The sequence below is a fragment of the Squalius cephalus genome (assembly GCF_949319135.1).
Source record: "Squalius cephalus genome assembly, chromosome: 18".
In the NCBI taxonomy this organism is placed as follows: Eukaryota; Metazoa; Chordata; class Actinopteri; order Cypriniformes; family Leuciscidae; genus Squalius; species Squalius cephalus.
The window spans coordinates 28394849-28413721 of NC_137139.1; the positions used below are offsets into that span (position 1 = coordinate 28394849).

The window sequence follows — 18873 nt, forward strand, 5'->3', positions numbered from 1 at the left end:
TAGGATATGACAATATTTGGCCGAGATACAACTATTGAAAATCTGGAATCTGAGGGAGCAAAAAAATCAAAACATTGAGAAAATCTCCTTTAAAGTTGTCAATTTATGTTCGCGATTGTGCTGCATTCACTCACAAAAATACATGTTTTATATATTTACAGTAGGAAATTTACAAAATATCTTCATGGAACATGATCTTTACCTAATATCCTAATGATTTTTGGCATAAAAGAGAAATCTATAATTTTGACCCATACTGTATTGTTGGCTATTGCCACAAATACCCGTGCGACATGTGACTGGTTTTGTGATCCAGGGTCACATTTGGGCAAGGTATTCCAGTGGTTTAAAAACAAAAATGTGAAGCTTAAATTTTCATTATAGCAAGATTTTTTTTAAATGTTTTTGAAAGAAATCTCTTATGCTCACCAAGGATGCATTTATTTGATCAAAAATACAGTAACAATTTAAGTACAATTTAAAAGAATATTTCCTGTCATGGCAATACATTACTCCAGTCTTCAGCGTTACATGATCCTTCAGAAATCATTCTAATATTCTAAATTGCTGCTCAAGAAACATTTCTGATTATTAGCAATCTTGAAAATGTTTTTTCTGCTTAATTTTTTTTTTTTTTTTTTTTGTGGAAACCGTGGTACTTTTTTTCAGGATTCTTTGATGAATAGAAAGTTCAAAAGAACAGCATTTATTTAAAATTTAAATATTTCATTACAATACAAAAATCGTTTTCAATTTTGATCAGTTTAATGCTTCCTTTGCTGAACAATAGCATTCATTTCTTTGTTTAAAAAATCGTACTGACCTCAAACTTTTGAATGGTGTGTATATATATATATATATATATTATTTAGGCATTTAACCTATTATGTTCCAAAAATAAATAAATAAATTAGCCGTAAAGTTTAGCATCATGACTATTATTTTAGCTAAAGGAACTTCCGGTTGCAATATTGACGTAATTCCTGTAGGTCGCGCTTGCTCCATGCTTACCAGGTTTACTTGCTTTATATGGTCGTGATAGTAGTTGAAAGACGAGATGTAACTTTGCCCAGACAAGTCTTGTCACTAATCTCATTCTAATGTTTAAATCTTGATGATTAGAAAAAGTGTTTTAACATCTACTTAAGTACAGTTCCTTGCTTTATATAGCCTACTTTTGCTGCAAAAGCATTCATTGTAAAAACAAAACAAACTTGTGGTTAAAGGGATAGTTTAGCCAAAAATGAAAATTCTGTCATTAATTGCTCACCCTCACGTCGTTCCAGACCCGTAAGACTTTAGTTGATCTTCTGAACACAAATGAAGATCCTTTTGATGAAAACTGAGAGCTTTCTGTCCCTCTATTGACAGCTCGGCCTACACAACTGACACTTCAAAAGTTCATAAAGAGATTGTAAAACTAATCCATATGAATTGAGCGGTTTAGTCCAAAACTTCTGAAGAGACACAATCGCTTTATAAGATGAACAGATTGAATTTAGGCTTTTATTCACATATAAACATTCATCAATTCACACATCAGTTGTGGTAAACGGAAGCTCAAGCATGTTCGTTCGACGTATTAGATTTGGTTAAACAACTGAAATGCATTCCTCATTATTGACCAGACAGCTCTTGTGATCAAGAACAACTCTGATTGTTATATCCGAACATGCCTGTTTTAATGGGAAAACATTTGTTTTAGAAAAGTGCCACCTTACAATTGATAAAACAACCAAGAGAAGAAATTTCACATAACGTACAGTAAGGGTGGTAGAGTTCTGTTAAGTAATGACATTTTATTGGTCATACATTTCGTTGCAAATATAGCCCTGTTTAACAGTATAGAGAAGTGCAACATTCACGATATTCAAGAGTCTGAGGTTCGTCATTCAAAGTAACATTACAGTAAATATATTAGTAATTCACTGCCACAGAAGGAGGCATTTGTGCCATTCTCATGCAAAAAAGCCGTTAGAAAAGCCCTGAAACATATATGAGAGGCAGGCCTGGAAAACTTCACATTACTCGGGTGAACGGAAACACAAGTCGACTGGCATATTTTTGCAAAATTTTGGCACAAAAGTGATCAAAATCCATTTAGCTGACAACCACGTTTGAAAGTGCTACGACTATTACCCAAATAAGCATTTTTTTCCTCTTCAGAAATAGCTCCTTGATATAAAAAATAAGCTTTTGAACTCAGGATAAGCAGGCAGTTTGCAGCCACATCAACAACAACAAAATAATAATAATAATTACAATATTCAACATGAAAAAAATTGCTTTAAAAAAAGTAGTCTTTCCTTTCTCATCCTATAAAAAAACATTTGTTCTGTCCATCATCTCTGCAAAAGAACACAAAATGTATCCAAGAGATCATAATAAGGATATTTAAAGTGAAAAACACTCTCATTGTGCACAAAAAGAAACGAAGAGTGCTCAGTCTCACGGCAAAAATAATGAACAAAAGTTGCCAGATTTGTGCTTGTGATTTATATCAATGCATTCCTCTCACAATATAAACTGAATCTGGACCACTACAGACCAACTCCACATGTATTTTAAACAACATGTCCAGTGTAAGATGTCACTTTATAAGAAGGGATATGAAACATGCCCTTAAAGAGAGAAAGCAGACAGAGCCCCGCTTCCTCGGTTCGGATGCCCGCAGTAGGGGCTCTCTCCTCGCCTGCTGCCGCACAGTGAAATTCAACCCATACTAAGAGGGACTGCAAAGTGCTTTTGATGCAGAATGCACGTAACCCACGATTTCCTGCCGCTTTAACTTCGTCCTTGAGCGTTACACTCCCGCCGATGACTTCTCTGCTGTGTTGTTCAGAACTTCATCAATTCTGTCATCTTCTATGACAACTGAAAGAGAAATCACATGAGGCACACGGGGTCAAACATGCTGCCCTTGGAGAAATGACAAGACTTTAGTTTTATTGACAAGAATAGGACAGTCGGGCTTTGCAGACTGCAGAAAAAAAAAAAATGAAACTGAGAAACTGACTAATGTAAATAAATACAATAAAATGACGTGCTAAAATTCCTTTAAAATTATTAACAAAAAATAAAATAAAAATTCTAGTTCTGGTATTATAATTATGCATGCTGTTTTGCATGACCTGAGAATACTGAATAGATGCACATTAAAAATAATATTTGTACTTCAAAAAATAAAATAAAATAAAATAATTTGTCACACTGCTGGACTAATTAATTGAACTGCAAAAAGTTAAATGGTCATTCAATTTTTTGAAAAACCGACATCTTTTTTTATCTGTGGAATAAAATAGAAATAAAATTGAATAAATAAAATGTAAATAAAATATCTGAAATATGTTCATGCTGCTATCAAGCTCCAAAAAACAAAAACCAGCAAGCCAAATGTTGGCCTGCCATTTCTTTAAATCTCATTTTCTGAAGTCTGAGATTTCAGAGCTTCAAGAACATTTTCAGAGAATAATGATTTACATTTCAGTCCCTTTCACAAAGCTATCATACGAGTAATTATTGAAGAATCATCCGGATCAGAGCTTTTAAGCTTTAAAAAAAACATAAAATACACAATATATGTATTTTATATCTTATTTGGTATATTTTTGATAGTTGTTGTCCGGAACATGTTTTTTGTGTGTGTGTGTGTGTGTGTGTGTATGTTCTTTTTGGAGCTTGATAGCTGTGATCTGGACTATTCCTCAGTAATAATATACATAACCTAAGCTTTTATATTTAAGAACGAAAAAGTTTCTATGTGTCAATTAGCAATCAACAAACAGCAAAATCTATATGACATAAGATGAAATCTCATTATGAACAGGCAGGCAAGTAAATACAAGCGATCACGCTGACATCACCACGTGATGCCACAAATTAGCATATTTAAGTAATTGGTATCTTATTAAAGGTAGTGGAAACGAGGCATTACTTCGACGCATTAATTAGCTATTTAAGTAGTTTGTTGGATATCAGAACATTAATATATACTTTGACACTATAATCTGCACTTATTTTTTATTTCACCTACGACACAACGACAACGTAAAAAAAATAATAATAATAAAAATCGTTTCCTCACCTCTCTTACTGCGTCCGATCTGTCCGAGTTTCGGAGCTCGTTTGTTCTGCGCAGAACTGAAGAAGTTACTGTTGTTGTTCTGCAGGCGACAGGTGAGGGATATCTGCTCTTCATCTCCATCATCACCGTAAGGAGAGATGTTCTCGTCGTAAGGCAGCACTTCTGACATGATTCCGTTCACAACAATCGATCAGGATAATAAGACACTCGGTAACCGACGAGCGAGGGCTCTGCAAGCAAACGGCGCGCGAGGATCTCAACTGTCACGATACGATGCAGCTTTATTTTACCTTCACACTATGGGAGTCACTTTCACTTTTCCTGTCGTTACTTACAGGCGACGAGCTGAAGTCATTCGGAAAAACTGATGTAGATGCAAAACAGGCGCGATGCAACAACACACGGATCCTCAGAGAGCAGAGAGACGTCACTCAGACTCAGACTGCACGGCACGCGCACAAGCTCCTCCACCCCCCATCCTCCTCCACTCTCGCACTGCTGCCTGCCTGCACCATTTGGGTACTGTGGTGTAGTGGTTAGCGTCCTAAAGGATGTGGGTTTGAATCCCACTAGGGTTGAACATCATTTCAAGCTTGTCTCATTCTTGTCTTTGCACTTTGTGGCTTAGTGGAGAAATATAGGGGTTTTTCAATACATATGTGACAGTGATCACAATTTATATTTGTGGCAATAGCCAAAAATACACTGTATGGGTCAAAATTATCGATTTTTCTTTAATGCCAAAAATCATTAGGATATTAAGTAAAGATTACAAACATAAATGGACAACTTTAAAGATAATAATACGAACATAAATGGACAACTTTAAAGGCGATTTTCTCAGTGTTTCGATTTTTTTGCTCCCTCAGATTCCAGATTTTCAATAGTTGTATCTCTGCCAAATATTGTCCTATCCTAACAAACCATGGCAGCAATGGAAAGCTTATTTATTCAGCTTTCAGAGGATGTATAAATCTCAATTAAAACTGGTTTTGTGGTCCAGGGTCACATATAGGGTTGATTGATGCTGTATCATCATGTTGTCTGAAGCTTCCCTGCCCAAATCATTTTGCAAATGTATTTATTTACAGAGGCAGTGCACAGTCATGATCATGGCTGTAAGTGTGCCATGAATTAGCCAAAAAGGCTATTTTTCATATGTAGACACTTGACAGAATGTTAAGATGCCCCCCTAAAAACAAATCATCTTATATGAATACCAAAAAAACAATATCATATACTAAATAATTAAAATGGCATGACATGGTTTAGGTTGCTTTGAAACCCAAAAGGGCAAATTCATGAACTGAGAGACTGTTGTGTTTGGTAAAGTATGTTTAGAAAAAAAATTATACTCCAAAACTTTCATAGGATTATAGGAGTTATTTAGCTATTGAAATCTGAGCTATTCAAATCTATCTCCCCCCCCCCCCCTAAAAACAGTAAAAAAAAAAAAAAAAAAAGAGTAAAATTAGAAATTACGGTACATTACAGTTAACCATTTTACAGGTTTTTTTTTTTTTACATAGTTATGAAGATATTTTTGATGAAGTCTGAGAGTTTTCTGTCCCTCCATTGACAGCTACGCAACTACCACTTTGACGCTTCAGAAAGTTCATAAAGAGATCGTAAAACTAATCCATATGAAATGAGCGGTTTAGTCCAAATTTTCTGAAGAGACTCTTTCCCTTTATAAGATGAACCGATTGAATTTATGCTTTTATTCACATTTAAACATTCATCAGTGAACATAAACAGAAGCTCAACCGAACCGAACTCAACTGAACTAAGTATTAGTTTTACGATCTCTTTATGAACTTTTTGAAGCGTCAAAGTGGTAGTTGCATAGCTGTCAATGGAGGGACAGAAAGCTCTCAGATTTCATCAAAAATATCTTCATTTGTGTTCCGAAGATGAAAGTCTTGCGATTTGGAACGACATAAGGGAGAGTAACGCATGACAGAATTTTCATTTTTGGGTGAGCTATCCCTTTAAGAACATCACCTACCATTATATAATGCTAAACAGAATATCATTTGTTATTCAACAGGCATATAATTTGACTGATATACTTGTTATACTCGTATAACAATATACTTACTAGATTACAATCTTAACATAAATGATTGGTTTAGTAGTGGTTTGTTTATGGGATTTAATCTGTTTTATTACTCAAGCTTTTAAAGACTTCTGGTGGTTTTAAGGCATTATGTTGATAGTTCTGCATGGTATCTGGCTCTATTAGTGTCATACTTATGTAATTTACACAATTGGCTGATCTCAGTACTAGGCAACCCATAGTGATCCTCCTAGATTGAACTGTGATGGTAAAGCTAAACAGGTATTTATCTCCATCTACTGGTCGGACACAGTAATACTCTCTGCTTACATGTACAATTAATGCAAAATAAATAAATCATTTTTACAATCGTTTACATTTTTATAATATTGTTTGTAAAATATGCATAACCAATAGAGCTTTTCTTAATCGCAATATAGATAATAATAACTAAGATGAAAGCAAAGAAACAAACAATAATATATCCCCTCAACCCTTCTAAAGGAGCATCTAAAATCTAATTCATATCTTCATTTATATCTTCTCTGACAGATTGTATTATTCTAAAGATCTCCTGTATATGTCTGAACTTCCTAACTCTCCTCCTCGGTTTCCCGCACAGCATGTAGAGGAAGATGGCGCACGCGGTCAGGCCAAGCATCACCTTCAAGACCCCGCAGAGCCACAGGTCTCTCTCCTGCTTCTTCAGAAGAGTGAGGTCGTGCTGGAGGTCCAGAGGCGGGACACAAACCAGGTGGCTGTCTTGCATCAACTTGCACACGACACCAGTCAAGCTGTCAAAATGCATAATTTTAATAAAAAAATATTTTTCAGATGTTCAAGCTGTCATAGCAGCATCAAACAAGACCAGCAGAGCAAAAAGTTGGAACATTTTAAAAATGTGATTATAAATCGGATAGTTCCGGTCCTTGATTCTGATTGGCCGAGCCTCGTTTGAAGCCGTTGTAAATTACTCTACAAATACACTCACCTAAAGGATTATTAGGAACACCTGTTCAATTTCTTATTAATGCAATTATCTAATCAACCAATCACATGGCAGTTGCTTCAATGCATTTAGGGGTGTGGTCCTGGTCAAGACAATCTCCTGAACTCCAAACTGAATGTCAGAATGGGAAAGAAAGGTGATTTAAGCAATTTTGAGCGTGGCATGGTTGTTGGTGCCAGACGGGCCGGTCTGAGTATTTCACAATCTGCTCAGTTACTGGGATTTTCACGCACAACCATTTCTAGGGTTTACAAAGAATGGTGTGAAAAGGGAAAAACATCCAGTATGCAGCAGTCCTGTGGGCGAAAATGCCTTGTTGATGCTAGAGGTCAGAGGAGAATGGGCCGACTGATTCAAGCTGATAGAAGAGCAACTTTGACTGAAATAACCACTCGTTACAACCGAGGTATGCAGCAAAGCATTTGTGAAGCCACAACACGCACAACCTTGAGGCGGATGGGCTACAACAGCAGAAGACCCCACCGGGTACCACTCATCTCCACTACAAATAGGAAAAAGAGGCTACAATTTGCACGAGCTCACCAAAATTGGACAGTTGAAGACTGGAAAAATGTTGCCTGGTCTGATGAGTCTCGATTTCTGTTGAGACATTCAGATGGCAGAGTCAGAATTTGGCATAAACAGAATGAGAACATGGATCCATCATGCCTTGTTACCACTGTGCAGGCTGGTGGTGGTGGTGTAATGGTGTGGGGGATGTTTTCTTGGCACACTTTAGGCCCCTTAGTGCCAATTGGGCATCGTTTAAATGCCACGCCTACCTGAGCATTGTTTCTGACCATGTCCATCCCTTTATGACCACCATGTACCCATCCTCTGATGGCTACTTCCAGCAGGATAATGCACCATGTCACAAAGCTCGAATCATTTCAAATTGGTTTTTTGAACATGACAATGAGTTCACTGTACTAAAATGGCCCCCACAGTCACCAGATCTCAACCCAATAGAGCATCTTTGGGATGTGGTGGAACGGGAGCTTCGTGCCCTGGATGTGCATCCCACAAATCTCCATCAACTGCAAGATGCTATCCTATCAATATGGGCCAACATTTCTAAAGAATGCTTTCAGCACCTTGTTGAATCAATGCCACGTAGAATTAAGGCAGTTCTGAAGGAAAAAGGGGGTCAAACACAGTATTAGTATGGTGTTCCTAATAATCCTTTAGGTGAGTGTATACACCTGTGAAAACAAATATTTTTATGGACTAACTGTTTTATAAAAGCAAGGTTTATAGTGATTTTAGAACAGCTAAAGGGGGAACCTTGAACCATATTTACACTACTGATTGCTATGATTTTTTGAAAGGAGTCTCTTATTCTCACAAAGGCTGCATTTATTTGATACAAATAAAAATATATAGTAAAAACAGTAATGTTGTGAAATATTATTAACATGTAAAATAACTGTTTTCTATTTGAATATATTTTAAAATGTATTTTATTCCTGTGATCAAAGCTGAATTTTCAGCATCATTACTCATTACTTATTTTCAGCATCGTCACATGATCCTTCAGAAATCATTCTAATATGATGACTTGCTGCTGTTGAAAACAGTTGTGCCGATTAATATTTTTGTGGAAACCATGATACATTTTTGTTCAAGATTATTTGATGAATAGAAGATTCAAAAGAACAGCATTTATTTGAAACAGAATTTTTTTTGTAACATTAGTACAAATGTCTTTACTGTCACTTTTGATCAATGCATGCTTTCTGAATAATATGATTAAATTCATTCAAAAAAGATCTCTAACTTTTGAATGGTAGTGTATATTCATTAGTTTGCACAGAAAGGCATTTTATTTTAAAAAGATAATTAATGAATCATTTCTTTCCAAAAAAAATCTTTTGAACAATAGTGTCACTACTAGTATTTTCAAACCAGTGTTATTATCATTATATTTTCAAATCTTCTCATATCATTCATATTTACTTTAACTTTTCCATTACATGAGAGTGATACATAACTGTTACATTTTAGTGATGGTTTGTGTTTTGCATAATGGAAGTCAGTGACTTCCTTTATTATTGTCAATGACTTCCTTTATTTTGATTGGTGGGTGACAAAAATATGTATTGCAAACAAAAATCTTACTGTGGATCCTATAGATCTATTCACACAGAGTGAAAAAGCTATTACATTTTTTAATAGGTGAATTATCTTTTTTTTGTTATTCTGCAGAAAACAACTTTCTTTTATCTCACAATTCTGAATTTTTATCTCACGACTTTATAACACGCAATTGCGACTTCATATCACACAATTCTGACTTTATGATTGTTTGTCACTCAATTCTGAAGAAAAAAAGAGTCAGAATTGTGAGATAAAAAGTAGCAATTACCTTTTTAAATTTTTATTGTGTGGTGGAAACAAGCTTCCATAGAAGAGTGATATGCAAACAATCTCAACAATTTGCATCACGCTTGATATGAACAGTTTGAGTGTGAAAAAACCTGTACACACACACACACACAAGTTTAATTGAATCCATACCCTTCCGTGTACCATATAGACTACTCATAATATAAAACTCCCCATCTACATACTATGTACTTATTACAGTAATTACAATAACTGTGTAATAACTAGGTACTAATCCTGAACCTTCCCCTAAACCTAACCCATGTAGTTACCTTATATGATCCAATACTTCCTTAGGCAAGTACACTGTAAGTACACGTACTGTAAAATAAAGTGCATCCCATAATTTTAATATTAATGGGCATATACAAATTTCAAATATTTACCAGACATCTGTTGCGTAATTCAGCACCCTCTTCTCTTTCAGGACCCTGTTGCAGTTGTCAACAGAAGGGCTGTTCAAGGTTTCTGTGACTTTCTGCAAAACACACGGAAACTGTACAAGTACAAATTTCATGGAAACGTGCAGAAGTTGTTGAGACGGCATCTGGTGAGGCTTATCTGCTCCCTGTGCTGGACAAAATGACTGTTTTCTTCATAAGGTAACACCTCAGACGTGCTCCCTCTCCATCCACGATAATCAATAACTATAAATAAACAGCAGGATGATGACAGAATGTGTTTAGGCTGGAAGACTAAACTGGTTACACTAAAATGTGTTTAGGCTGGAAGTGTTTGGAAAAACTGATATACAAAAGGATGCAAATTACAGTTAGTTCAGAGACCAGGTAGACGCTAGTCAGATAAATATCACCTGCAAGCTACTGCTCCTCCCCTTTCCATTTGTTTTTGTCAATGTAGCTTAGTGGTTAAAAATCTGTTTGGAGATTTAAAAAAAAAACTGTTTAATAAGCCCTTTCCAGTTCAATTAGGAAACTCATATAGTTACAATATATAATTCTAAATACTTAGTGGTTTAATTCTGTTTGGCTTTACATACTGTTGTTAGGCTTTTAGTTCTTCATTGTGGCCTTCTAAAGTTAAACTAGTATATATTCATCTCCTGTTGTGTAAAGTAACGTCACTCTCACACATACACAACTGGTACGTGGAAGTAAACATCAATTGGCAAATTCAGATTGATCCACTATAGAAAAAACATCTTTATTTATTGTTTGTATCATTATAATATTATTTGTAAATTAAGCATTGCTAATATTAAACCATACTGAAGAACAAAGGAAGAACAAACTGATTAGGTTCAACAAATTCCCATTTAATAAATCAGATTAAAGCTTTAAATCTCCCACCGCCCTATTCTTACAAAAAAAAATGACAACAAATAAAAACAATTAAAACGAAAAGTAAAAATTATGATAGGACACCACAAAACTGGCATCCAACTAACATGTCTTAAAGAGAGCATGTCAATATTGAACCCCAAAATGTAACTTTATTTTACATAAAGGGAATGAATCCTGTTTTTAGGACCATTAGGTACTGTAACATTTTATTTTATCAACATTTTTAACTTTATTAACTTTTATTAACATTTACCTTATATAATTGCAAAGTAAAAAAAAAAATGTATTGCGTTTACATTTTTTAATACAAAATAAAATCTGTATTATAGTAGTTTTTACTGTGATTAAAAAATACTATATTACAGTAGTAAGAAATGAATGTGAACCAAAAAATATTCACAATGCAAAAAATCCTAATGGTCCTAAAATAAGCGCTTTTATTCATTTTTTTTTTTTTTTTTAATAGAAGAAACCGTCGTTTTAAATTTTGGTTGAAATACAACAGCACTGATTTTCAGTTCACACAGGCACAAGTGATGATTGCAATTGCCAACAGTGCGATCAAATCAACAGAATACAAAAACCAACTCAAACTGGAAGAATATTTTTTAATGCAGAGTATTTGGATTATGGCTGATATTACATGGCAAGAAATGCTCGGCTCACATCCAAAAACCTGCCTTCAAAGTCACTCATATGCATATTCACAATAAGGCCTCTAGCTGTTATACAGAGGGACAACCCTGTCTATTTTAGCCCTGCATATGGGGCACTTCTTAGGTTCGGGGAGGGCCCTATAGCATTCCTCACAGGTACACACGTGACCGCACTCAAGAAACACGCAGGAGCGCTCGTGACTCAGGCATATTGTGCATGTAGTCGGAGACACATCACCCTCCGCCAGGTCGAGCTCCTCTAAACGTCTGCTCTGCCACTTTCTGTACTCGTCCAGTACGCTGCGCTCTTTCCTCCGCTCCTTACGCAGCACGTACTGTCTCCACAGCAGGTAGAAGAGCGTGGCACAGGCAGTCAAGCCAAACAGCACCGTCAAGACCCTCCAGAGCCGCAGGTAACCCTCTTGCTTACTCAGGAGCGTGTCGTAGTCCAGGCGGCTGAGGAAGTACCGCAGGCCCTGCTTAGGGGGTTGAAGACGAACCAGGTTGTTGTCCAGCACCAGCTCCCCTACGCCAGTCATGCTGGCACCCAGACGGAGCATTTCTTCCGTCTCCTGGATGCCCTGCGGCCGCTCGCCGCTGATGAAGTGACCGATGACGTTGGTCAGAGACTGCTGGGAGGGGTGGAAGTTCTCATAGGTGGTCTCCAGATCCAGTTCAGCTGCATCGAGCGGGCGGACCACTCGCACTGTTGTGGGAATGGTGTCATCGTGCGGGGCCAGGTCAAAGGGCACGGTGTTGGTGCGTTGGTGGATGAGCTTTTCACAATCATTCCTAAAAGAAAGATGTATTGGCACAGTGAATTAAATAAAGATATCATTTTAAAAGATCAAGTCAAAATTTTTAAATATTATTTTTTAAATATAAATATTAATAAATAAAATTAATATTTTAAAATTTAAAATTAATAAATATTTTATATCTAAGTTAAATATTTTTAATGTTTAGAATATAAAAAACTATTACAATTATAGATTATAAATATTATTGTTATTACAACAATAAATAAAAAGTATAGAGGTAAATTTAGAGATTTAAATAAATTATGATATATTATAATTATTAAAAACTACATTTTATAAGTATTATTTTAATGTTAAAACAATACATATTTAAATTGTAATCTAAACATTGACAAATACGTATGTAAATATAAATACGTAAAATTGAAATAATGTAATTATTAAAAACTAAATATTACTATACACATTATTTTAATATTAAAACAATAAAAGAATAAATATTTAAAGTATTATCTAAATATTTGAAAAATATGTAGGTATAATTAATTATTTAAAGTATAATGATTAAAAACAAAATATCATTATACATATTTTATATTAAGAACTAAAATGTTAAACAAAACGCTGATAGTGTAATTGACAATATATCATAGTGTATAGATTATATAATAGTATCAATGGACAGTTTTACACATTCAGAACAAGTACCACAGATGTGTTGTGCGATTCCACACCATCTTCTTCTCCTTTAGGGTCAACCTCTCGATGACTCCTTTACAGTTGTCCACAAACTGGCTGTTCAAGGTCTCCTTCACGGAGCGCACAACACCTATAGACGCATGAATAAAACACTAGAACATTACAGCACACTAATCCTATTTTTGCTAGTGTCCTCTTATTATTTTCCAGCATGTCTTTGTTATAGTGGGTCAATAATTATTGTACGGTTTGACCAACAGTAACCAGTGAAGCCATACCTTCAATAACTGCATAAGGAACACATTTCCCTGGTGCTTCATTGAGGATGGTGAAAAGGTCTGGATTTAATGACATCTTCTTGGCCTCCTGTTACACAGGTCAGGTTTAACTATGATCTACTTCTTCAAGTGGTGGTGTTATTAAAAGAAATACACCAGGGTTGTTTTCTTACCCTTAATCTAGCCACATGGCTCGATTTCTTCTTGTATATGGTGTACAAGACGGCAGTCAAAGCCGAACTAGTGGCCAGCAACACAATCTGTGCTGTGGAGGGTCTGCCACTGGCATCCATCCTTCAATCTACAGACCAGCTGAGTATAAAAAACACAATGAACAACAGCTCACAATACAGCTCTAGTCTACATACTAAACATCGACGATTAGGCTGCAATGGACAAGACCAACTTTCTCCAAGTCGACCCATTCCTAGCTTATGAACTAGGGATTCTTCAAAAGGGTTAAACCTTTTTATGTAACGTTAGTTTAAAATATTACAAAAATGAAATAAACAATATTAAGTCTTACTTTACAGTATTTTTTCCACAGATATTGTAAGTAGCTTTTATAAAAACAAAACGGCTATGAAATTAGCCTGAACTGCTAGCAATGCCTTCCGATATCAACAAACTTAATTAAATATGCGCTCTGAAAACGCAAATCCTTTATTTGATCATTTTAAAATCTGGCGCTATTTGTAGTTGAAAAGGGCAACGTTCAAGTTTAGTGTTCAACAGAACAAACATGCAACAAAGAAAAGGGTTATTTGACTACCTTCACTAAAGCTGTGCTGCTGTTGTACAGTACAACTCGCTGTCAGCTCAGTCCCCTTCAAAATAAAAGCCTTTTCTGTTAAGTTGACTTTGACTTTTAAAATACGATATGATTTTTTGAGGGGCATGTGTTGAAACCCTATGGTTGAAACTGAAAAAGGGCACCCCCTCCCTGTTTTTTAAAAAATATATATATTAAGATTATTTAGTAAGCCTACATAAAAGGAAGAAATGGTCACATCTTCATGACAAATTCAATAACACAAAATAATAGTCTCAAAAGCTTTAGATTCATTCACTATTAATAACAACCATAATAATAATATAGATAATATAGATATACAGGGTTTCAGGGCTAAAGCCCTAAAGAAAACATGTTTTGCAACATTTATACATGTGAAGATGAGCGGAGAATATAGAATACTATAGATTAAAAAAAAAAAAAAATAGCTAGATAGCGAATACATGCATATTAACAGCCTTGAATTAACCATAATTTAATATTATTTCCATAACATGACTTAATGTTAATAAATTAAGTGTATCAGCAATCATAAATCAAAGAAATTTGATTTATATTTATATTTAAATTTGATATATTTCCAAGAAATTTCTTGGAAATATATGTTACCTAGGTGACGAGGATCACTCAGTCGCTTTGTGTAAGTTCCAGTACGAAACACTGGGTTGTTGTAGCTGTATGGACGCTCAGTTGTTCCTGTTGTGTAAAATATATTTAGTCAAAATCTAATTTTATAAAAGATAAAATGCTGTATACACTGGCTATTTAAGTGTAGGGTATTGGCTATGACTAGATGGCGAAGGCTAGAACTCTCTCAGGTCCCACATGTCTCAGTCAGACATCATATAAATAAAATATGAGCCTTTATAGACATAGTGTTGTGTTTAGTACTTATTCAAACAACAAGATCTTTGTTTACCCTTGCAAAACTTCGTTCAGCTGCTGCCTGCTGTTCTATTCAGATAGAGGAGGCGGAGTTATCAGGTTTACTGACAGTTTGAGGATCGATTTACACAAGCTCTTTCATTGGCTAAATATTTGTAAAACAGACAGACGTGAAGGGTGACCAATAGCATTGATTTTTTTTATGAAGAAAAAAAAAACACCACCAAAAAAAACAAAAAAAAAAGAGGGAAGATCTACACCATAATACTTAGAAGATTTTATAAAAAATAAAATAAATAAAAACCAAATCCATATATTTTTTAAATAGATTCCAAAGACGTGCAGAAAAGACCAAATCCAATAGGAATATTGTATTGAGTTTTTTTCTCGAGTCATGTATGTGTGTTTTATATGTAATTTTCTGGTTTTATAATGGACATTTTCATCAAAAATAAATCTAGATCTGGAGAATTTTGGAATTTGACTCCAACTCTGATTCTAATTTTCTGGAAACTATTTCTGCTTGTTTAAAAGACACGAGTAAGCTTGATTAGCCACGGAATCACGATACTATTTAGTATTCAAATATTACATCGTTTTTTTTTTCTTCTGTAATGCTTAGATGTTAAAAGACACACCTTTTCTAAATATAGCATTAAGAATAAAAAATTAATAAATAAAAAATTAGAATGAGAATAGTGATAATAACTTGTCGGCAAAGTTACATCTCGTCTTTCAACGGTATCTCATTAAAACTTCTCCTAGCCCCGCCTCTATATTTACAAGTAAGGCGCGAAAACAAGTTCGACCAATGTGAATGCGAGAGACTCAATCTTCCGCCAGCTACTACAAATGATAAAGATTAAGGTAAATTAACTTAAATTGAGTTTTTAAAAGCTCAAAATGTTTTGTAAGCTTATATGTGAAGCCATTTCAGTCTAGACTTGATAATACAAAGTGTAAACTCATACAATAAATGTAAGGGAATGATCAGGGAATTTAATTAGCTTAGTTAAAAGCTTGTTATGTTTATTCTGGGGGAAAATAATAAGACATGTAATGGTTCTGCACTCATCTGAGAGACTTTCTTTTTTCTTTTATTTTTTTTTATTTTAACAACATGGTGATTTAATATTTTGTTGTTGCTTCCAAAAGTTTAGTAGTAGTTTATTATTTGTTATGATTGGATTTTTCTCTCTCCAGTCATCAGTGTTTGTTGTTCAGTAATTTTTTTGTTGAAATATTAAAGGGACAGTTCACCCAAAAACCAAATTTAGTTGATTACAGAATTGTTTTGGGTGAACTATCCCTTTAACTGTGTTCCTCTTGCCTTTGAGGTCGCTGCAAACCTGGCTGTATTACCGTAGATGTCAGTGTTGAGTCATGCTCGTAGAAAACCCAGACACATAACTAATATTCATATTCTCCCTATCAACAATGGGCCACTGAGTTATTGCAAACATGTAATTCAGTCTTCTGAAAGAAACAGCATGACTGCATCATTAATAAACTGCAAGACCTTTGCCAAAAGTCAACAGCATGAAGCTCTATGTGAATTTGCATTACAAAAACTGACAGCCACAGAGATTCAGTAAATAACTATTCATCAGAGTTACATACTGGATGATCCATTCATAAAGAACTCTCAATCTCATCTTCAGCACCACAAATGCACAGTTCGCTCTTATTCGCACTAATTCATGGGATAAAAACCCAGCAGCTCTTGTTGATGAAAAGCCTATTTGAATATTAATAAACTTTTCACCAAGGAAGATTATAATGATGTCCCACAGGGTGTAAAACAGGCTCTATATAGATCATTAAACTTAAGACAGATGATTTAATGATGACAGTTAAAAGCGGCTTGATGATTGATGAGCTGTGCACAATAGAAATGGAAAATAAATGAGAATTTTTGTTTTGCTCTATAATGCTTACAACTGCTTGCAATGAAAAAAATAGCGAGCTGATGGGATGATTTTTGTGTAACAGAAAAACTTAGCATACAACAGGCTAACTTTTTAAAGTATTAAATTATAAATTATATGCTAAAACAAAGCCTGTTGTGGGGTAACTCATTACAAGTAACTTGAGTTACGTAATCAGATTACTTTTTCAAGTAACTAGTAAAGTAATGCATTACTTTTTCAATTTACAACAAAATATCTAAGTTACTTTTAAAATAAGTAACGCTAGTCACTTTTTCACATTTAATGACTGACAGCTCTCCTGTCCTCATGTTGAGAGAAATAAAGTGAGGAGGTGTTGTGTTCACTGTGTGTGTGTGTGTGTGTGTGTGTGCTGTGTGAACATGATGGTTATTTTAGTTCTAGACTAAATGTGAACATGCATTTACTCGTCTCACTTGAAGAAAAACATTCAGTATTCCTCAGAATGATTAAAAACAGTAAAATGCAATCTCAGAATTTTACGCAAAACTTTTATAATTAACTATATTAAATTACATAAATATACTTGATGTATTTAATCTCACTTTATTAACCAATGCCTTTGCTGCTGACCTTCAATAATCTAATTCAACCATACTAATAAGCAAAAATTACTTTAGATTAGATTTAGAAATAAGAGTGTTGAACTTCCTTCTGCTGAATCCTATTGTTCTTTAAAGTCCGCGTGAACCGGAAGTTGCAAACGACTTTTCTCCAGTGTTGTGACGTATTTCCCAGTGAAAAGGAATATTGAACAGAGGGCAGGGTTTTACTCTAGTGCTCCTCCTCTCCATCTCTCACTCATAGCAGACTAACGGTTTGAGGGGAGTGGTTAAGCGTTTCCCAACCCAAGCCGTCAAACCTACATCATCAGAGAGGGAACGCCATTCCAGACCGGAAGTAACTTTTCAGACTTTGATTAAAGATTACGACGGCAAACTATTTTTTTCTGTGTATTAACTTGCACGGATTAATTTTTCACCACAAGACTAGTAATATGCGCTAATAAAGTAAATAGGGTCAATTTTGATTTCAGTTGTTCTTTAATCCAGAATGCAGAAGCTGAAAGGTTTGTTTGAGTGGCGCCCTCTACTGTACAGGCGTAAATATGCATTTCCTTCAGCCTGAGGATTATTCACTTCACTTTTGGTGTGAAAGGGCCTTAACATTTGCCAAAAATATAACTTTTTTTGTTGTTATTAAAAAACAAAAATACAAGCAAACCCAGCCCAGGTGAGAAAATGTAATTTTTCTCTTTTAATAAAAAGTAACTAAGTAATGCAATTAGTTACTTTTTTTGTGAGTAATTCAATATTGTAATGCATTACTTTGAAAAGTAACTTTCCCCAACACTGGGAGCATGTATATTAAATGTGACTTATCCAATTTGATTTTACACACAGAAATATCCTTACATTTATAGTAATTTTTATAGATTATGTTAATTGAATTATATGAAGGAGGTGAAGTTATCTTATCTTTTCATAGATTTTCAAGTATAAAATTTACATTAGAGATTTATTAATATTTGTATTTATTTGTTTTTCAGATATCTACACTTTTCATCTTAATCGGCTGCTGGTGATTGAATATCAGTTTTATTGGCACCATTAGGAGGGGTTTTAGAGAAAATCACCCAACTCTTATAATCAGCAGGTAAAGTAATTTTTTTAACATGTTGTTTGGATATTTACAAAACTTTTTTAAATAATAGCCATTCGTTTTGAAGTGATATATGTGTAGCTTAACAGTGAGACAAAGCCCAACACAAAGATGAAAGTACATTTTTAAACATTTAGATTGCAAGAAAAGATTTTTATTATCATTATTAATAATAAAAATAACAACATTAATAAATAATATAATGCAGGTTATGTTTTTATTGTTGTAATCTAGTTGTCATTTAGCTATTATTATTAATGTTTATAAAGAATATAATGCTGATTATATTTTTATTGTTGTAGTCTAATGATCATTTAGTTATTGTGTCAAAAAAAAGCAGTATAAGTCA

The 18873-nt window shown here is 34.5% G+C and overlaps 4 protein-coding genes across 5 annotated transcripts in view; 1 reads left to right on the forward strand and 3 right to left on the reverse strand.

Moving 5' to 3' along the window:
* LOC307146410 (integrator complex subunit 11) overlaps window positions 1-18873 on the reverse strand; it is a 229447-nt gene that overhangs the window by 99548 nt on the left and 111026 nt on the right. The gene's annotated exons all lie outside the window — the stretch shown is intronic.
* camk2n1b (calcium/calmodulin-dependent protein kinase II inhibitor 1b) lies at window positions 1481-4571 on the reverse strand. Its single transcript, XM_079850231.1, has 2 exons — window positions 4085-4571; window positions 1481-2874 (listed from the first exon to the last, which is right to left on the reverse strand). The coding sequence occupies exons 1-2, from the start codon at window positions 4251-4253 to the stop codon at window positions 2804-2806; spliced, it is 240 nt and encodes a 79-aa protein (XP_079706357.1). The 5' UTR covers window positions 4254-4571; the 3' UTR covers window positions 1481-2803.
* LOC307146327 (uncharacterized protein) lies at window positions 4358-18512 on the forward strand (the record flags this gene model as incomplete). Of its 2 annotated transcripts, none has more annotated exons than XM_079850229.1 (4): window positions 4358-4603; window positions 6766-6897; window positions 9965-10139; window positions 18412-18510. In XM_079850229.1, 3 exons carry the CDS (start codon window positions 4358-4360, stop codon window positions 10121-10123), a joined length of 537 nt encoding a protein of 178 aa, XP_079706355.1. In that variant the 3' UTR covers window positions 10124-10139; window positions 18412-18510. The 2 variants fall into 2 exon arrangements, with proteins under 2 accessions (XP_079706355.1, XP_079706356.1); XM_079850230.1 differs by having other exon boundaries at window positions 4458-4619; window positions 18412-18512.
* mul1 (mitochondrial E3 ubiquitin protein ligase 1) lies at window positions 11436-14068 on the reverse strand. The gene is made up of 5 exons (XM_079848876.1): window positions 14008-14068; window positions 13409-13547; window positions 13236-13323; window positions 12967-13087; window positions 11436-12289 (listed from the first exon to the last, which is right to left on the reverse strand). The coding sequence occupies exons 2-5, from the start codon at window positions 13526-13528 to the stop codon at window positions 11560-11562; spliced, it is 1059 nt and encodes a 352-aa protein (XP_079705002.1). The 5' UTR covers window positions 13529-13547; window positions 14008-14068; the 3' UTR covers window positions 11436-11559.

Excerpts from the sequence above, each read along its gene's own strand:
- camk2n1b (XM_079850231.1), bottom strand. The coding sequence starts at position 4,253 with ATGTCAGAAGTGCTGCCTTACGACGAGAACATCTCTCCTTACGGTGAT. Across the intron at positions 2,875-4,084 it reads GATCGGACGCAGTAAGAGAG|TTGTCATAGAAGATGACAGA; the intron begins GTGAGGAAACGA and ends TTTCTCTTTCAG.
- mul1 (XM_079848876.1), bottom strand. The coding sequence starts at position 13,528 with ATGGATGCCAGTGGCAGACCCTCCACAGCACAGATTGTGTTGCTGGCC. Across the intron at positions 13,324-13,408 it reads GCCATGTGGCTAGATTAAGG|GAGGCCAAGAAGATGTCATT; the intron begins GTAAGAAAACAA and ends CCTGTGTAACAG. Across the intron at positions 12,290-12,966 it reads AATCGCACAACACATCTGTG|GAATGATTGTGAAAAGCTCA; the intron begins GTACTTGTTCTG and ends TCTTTCTTTTAG.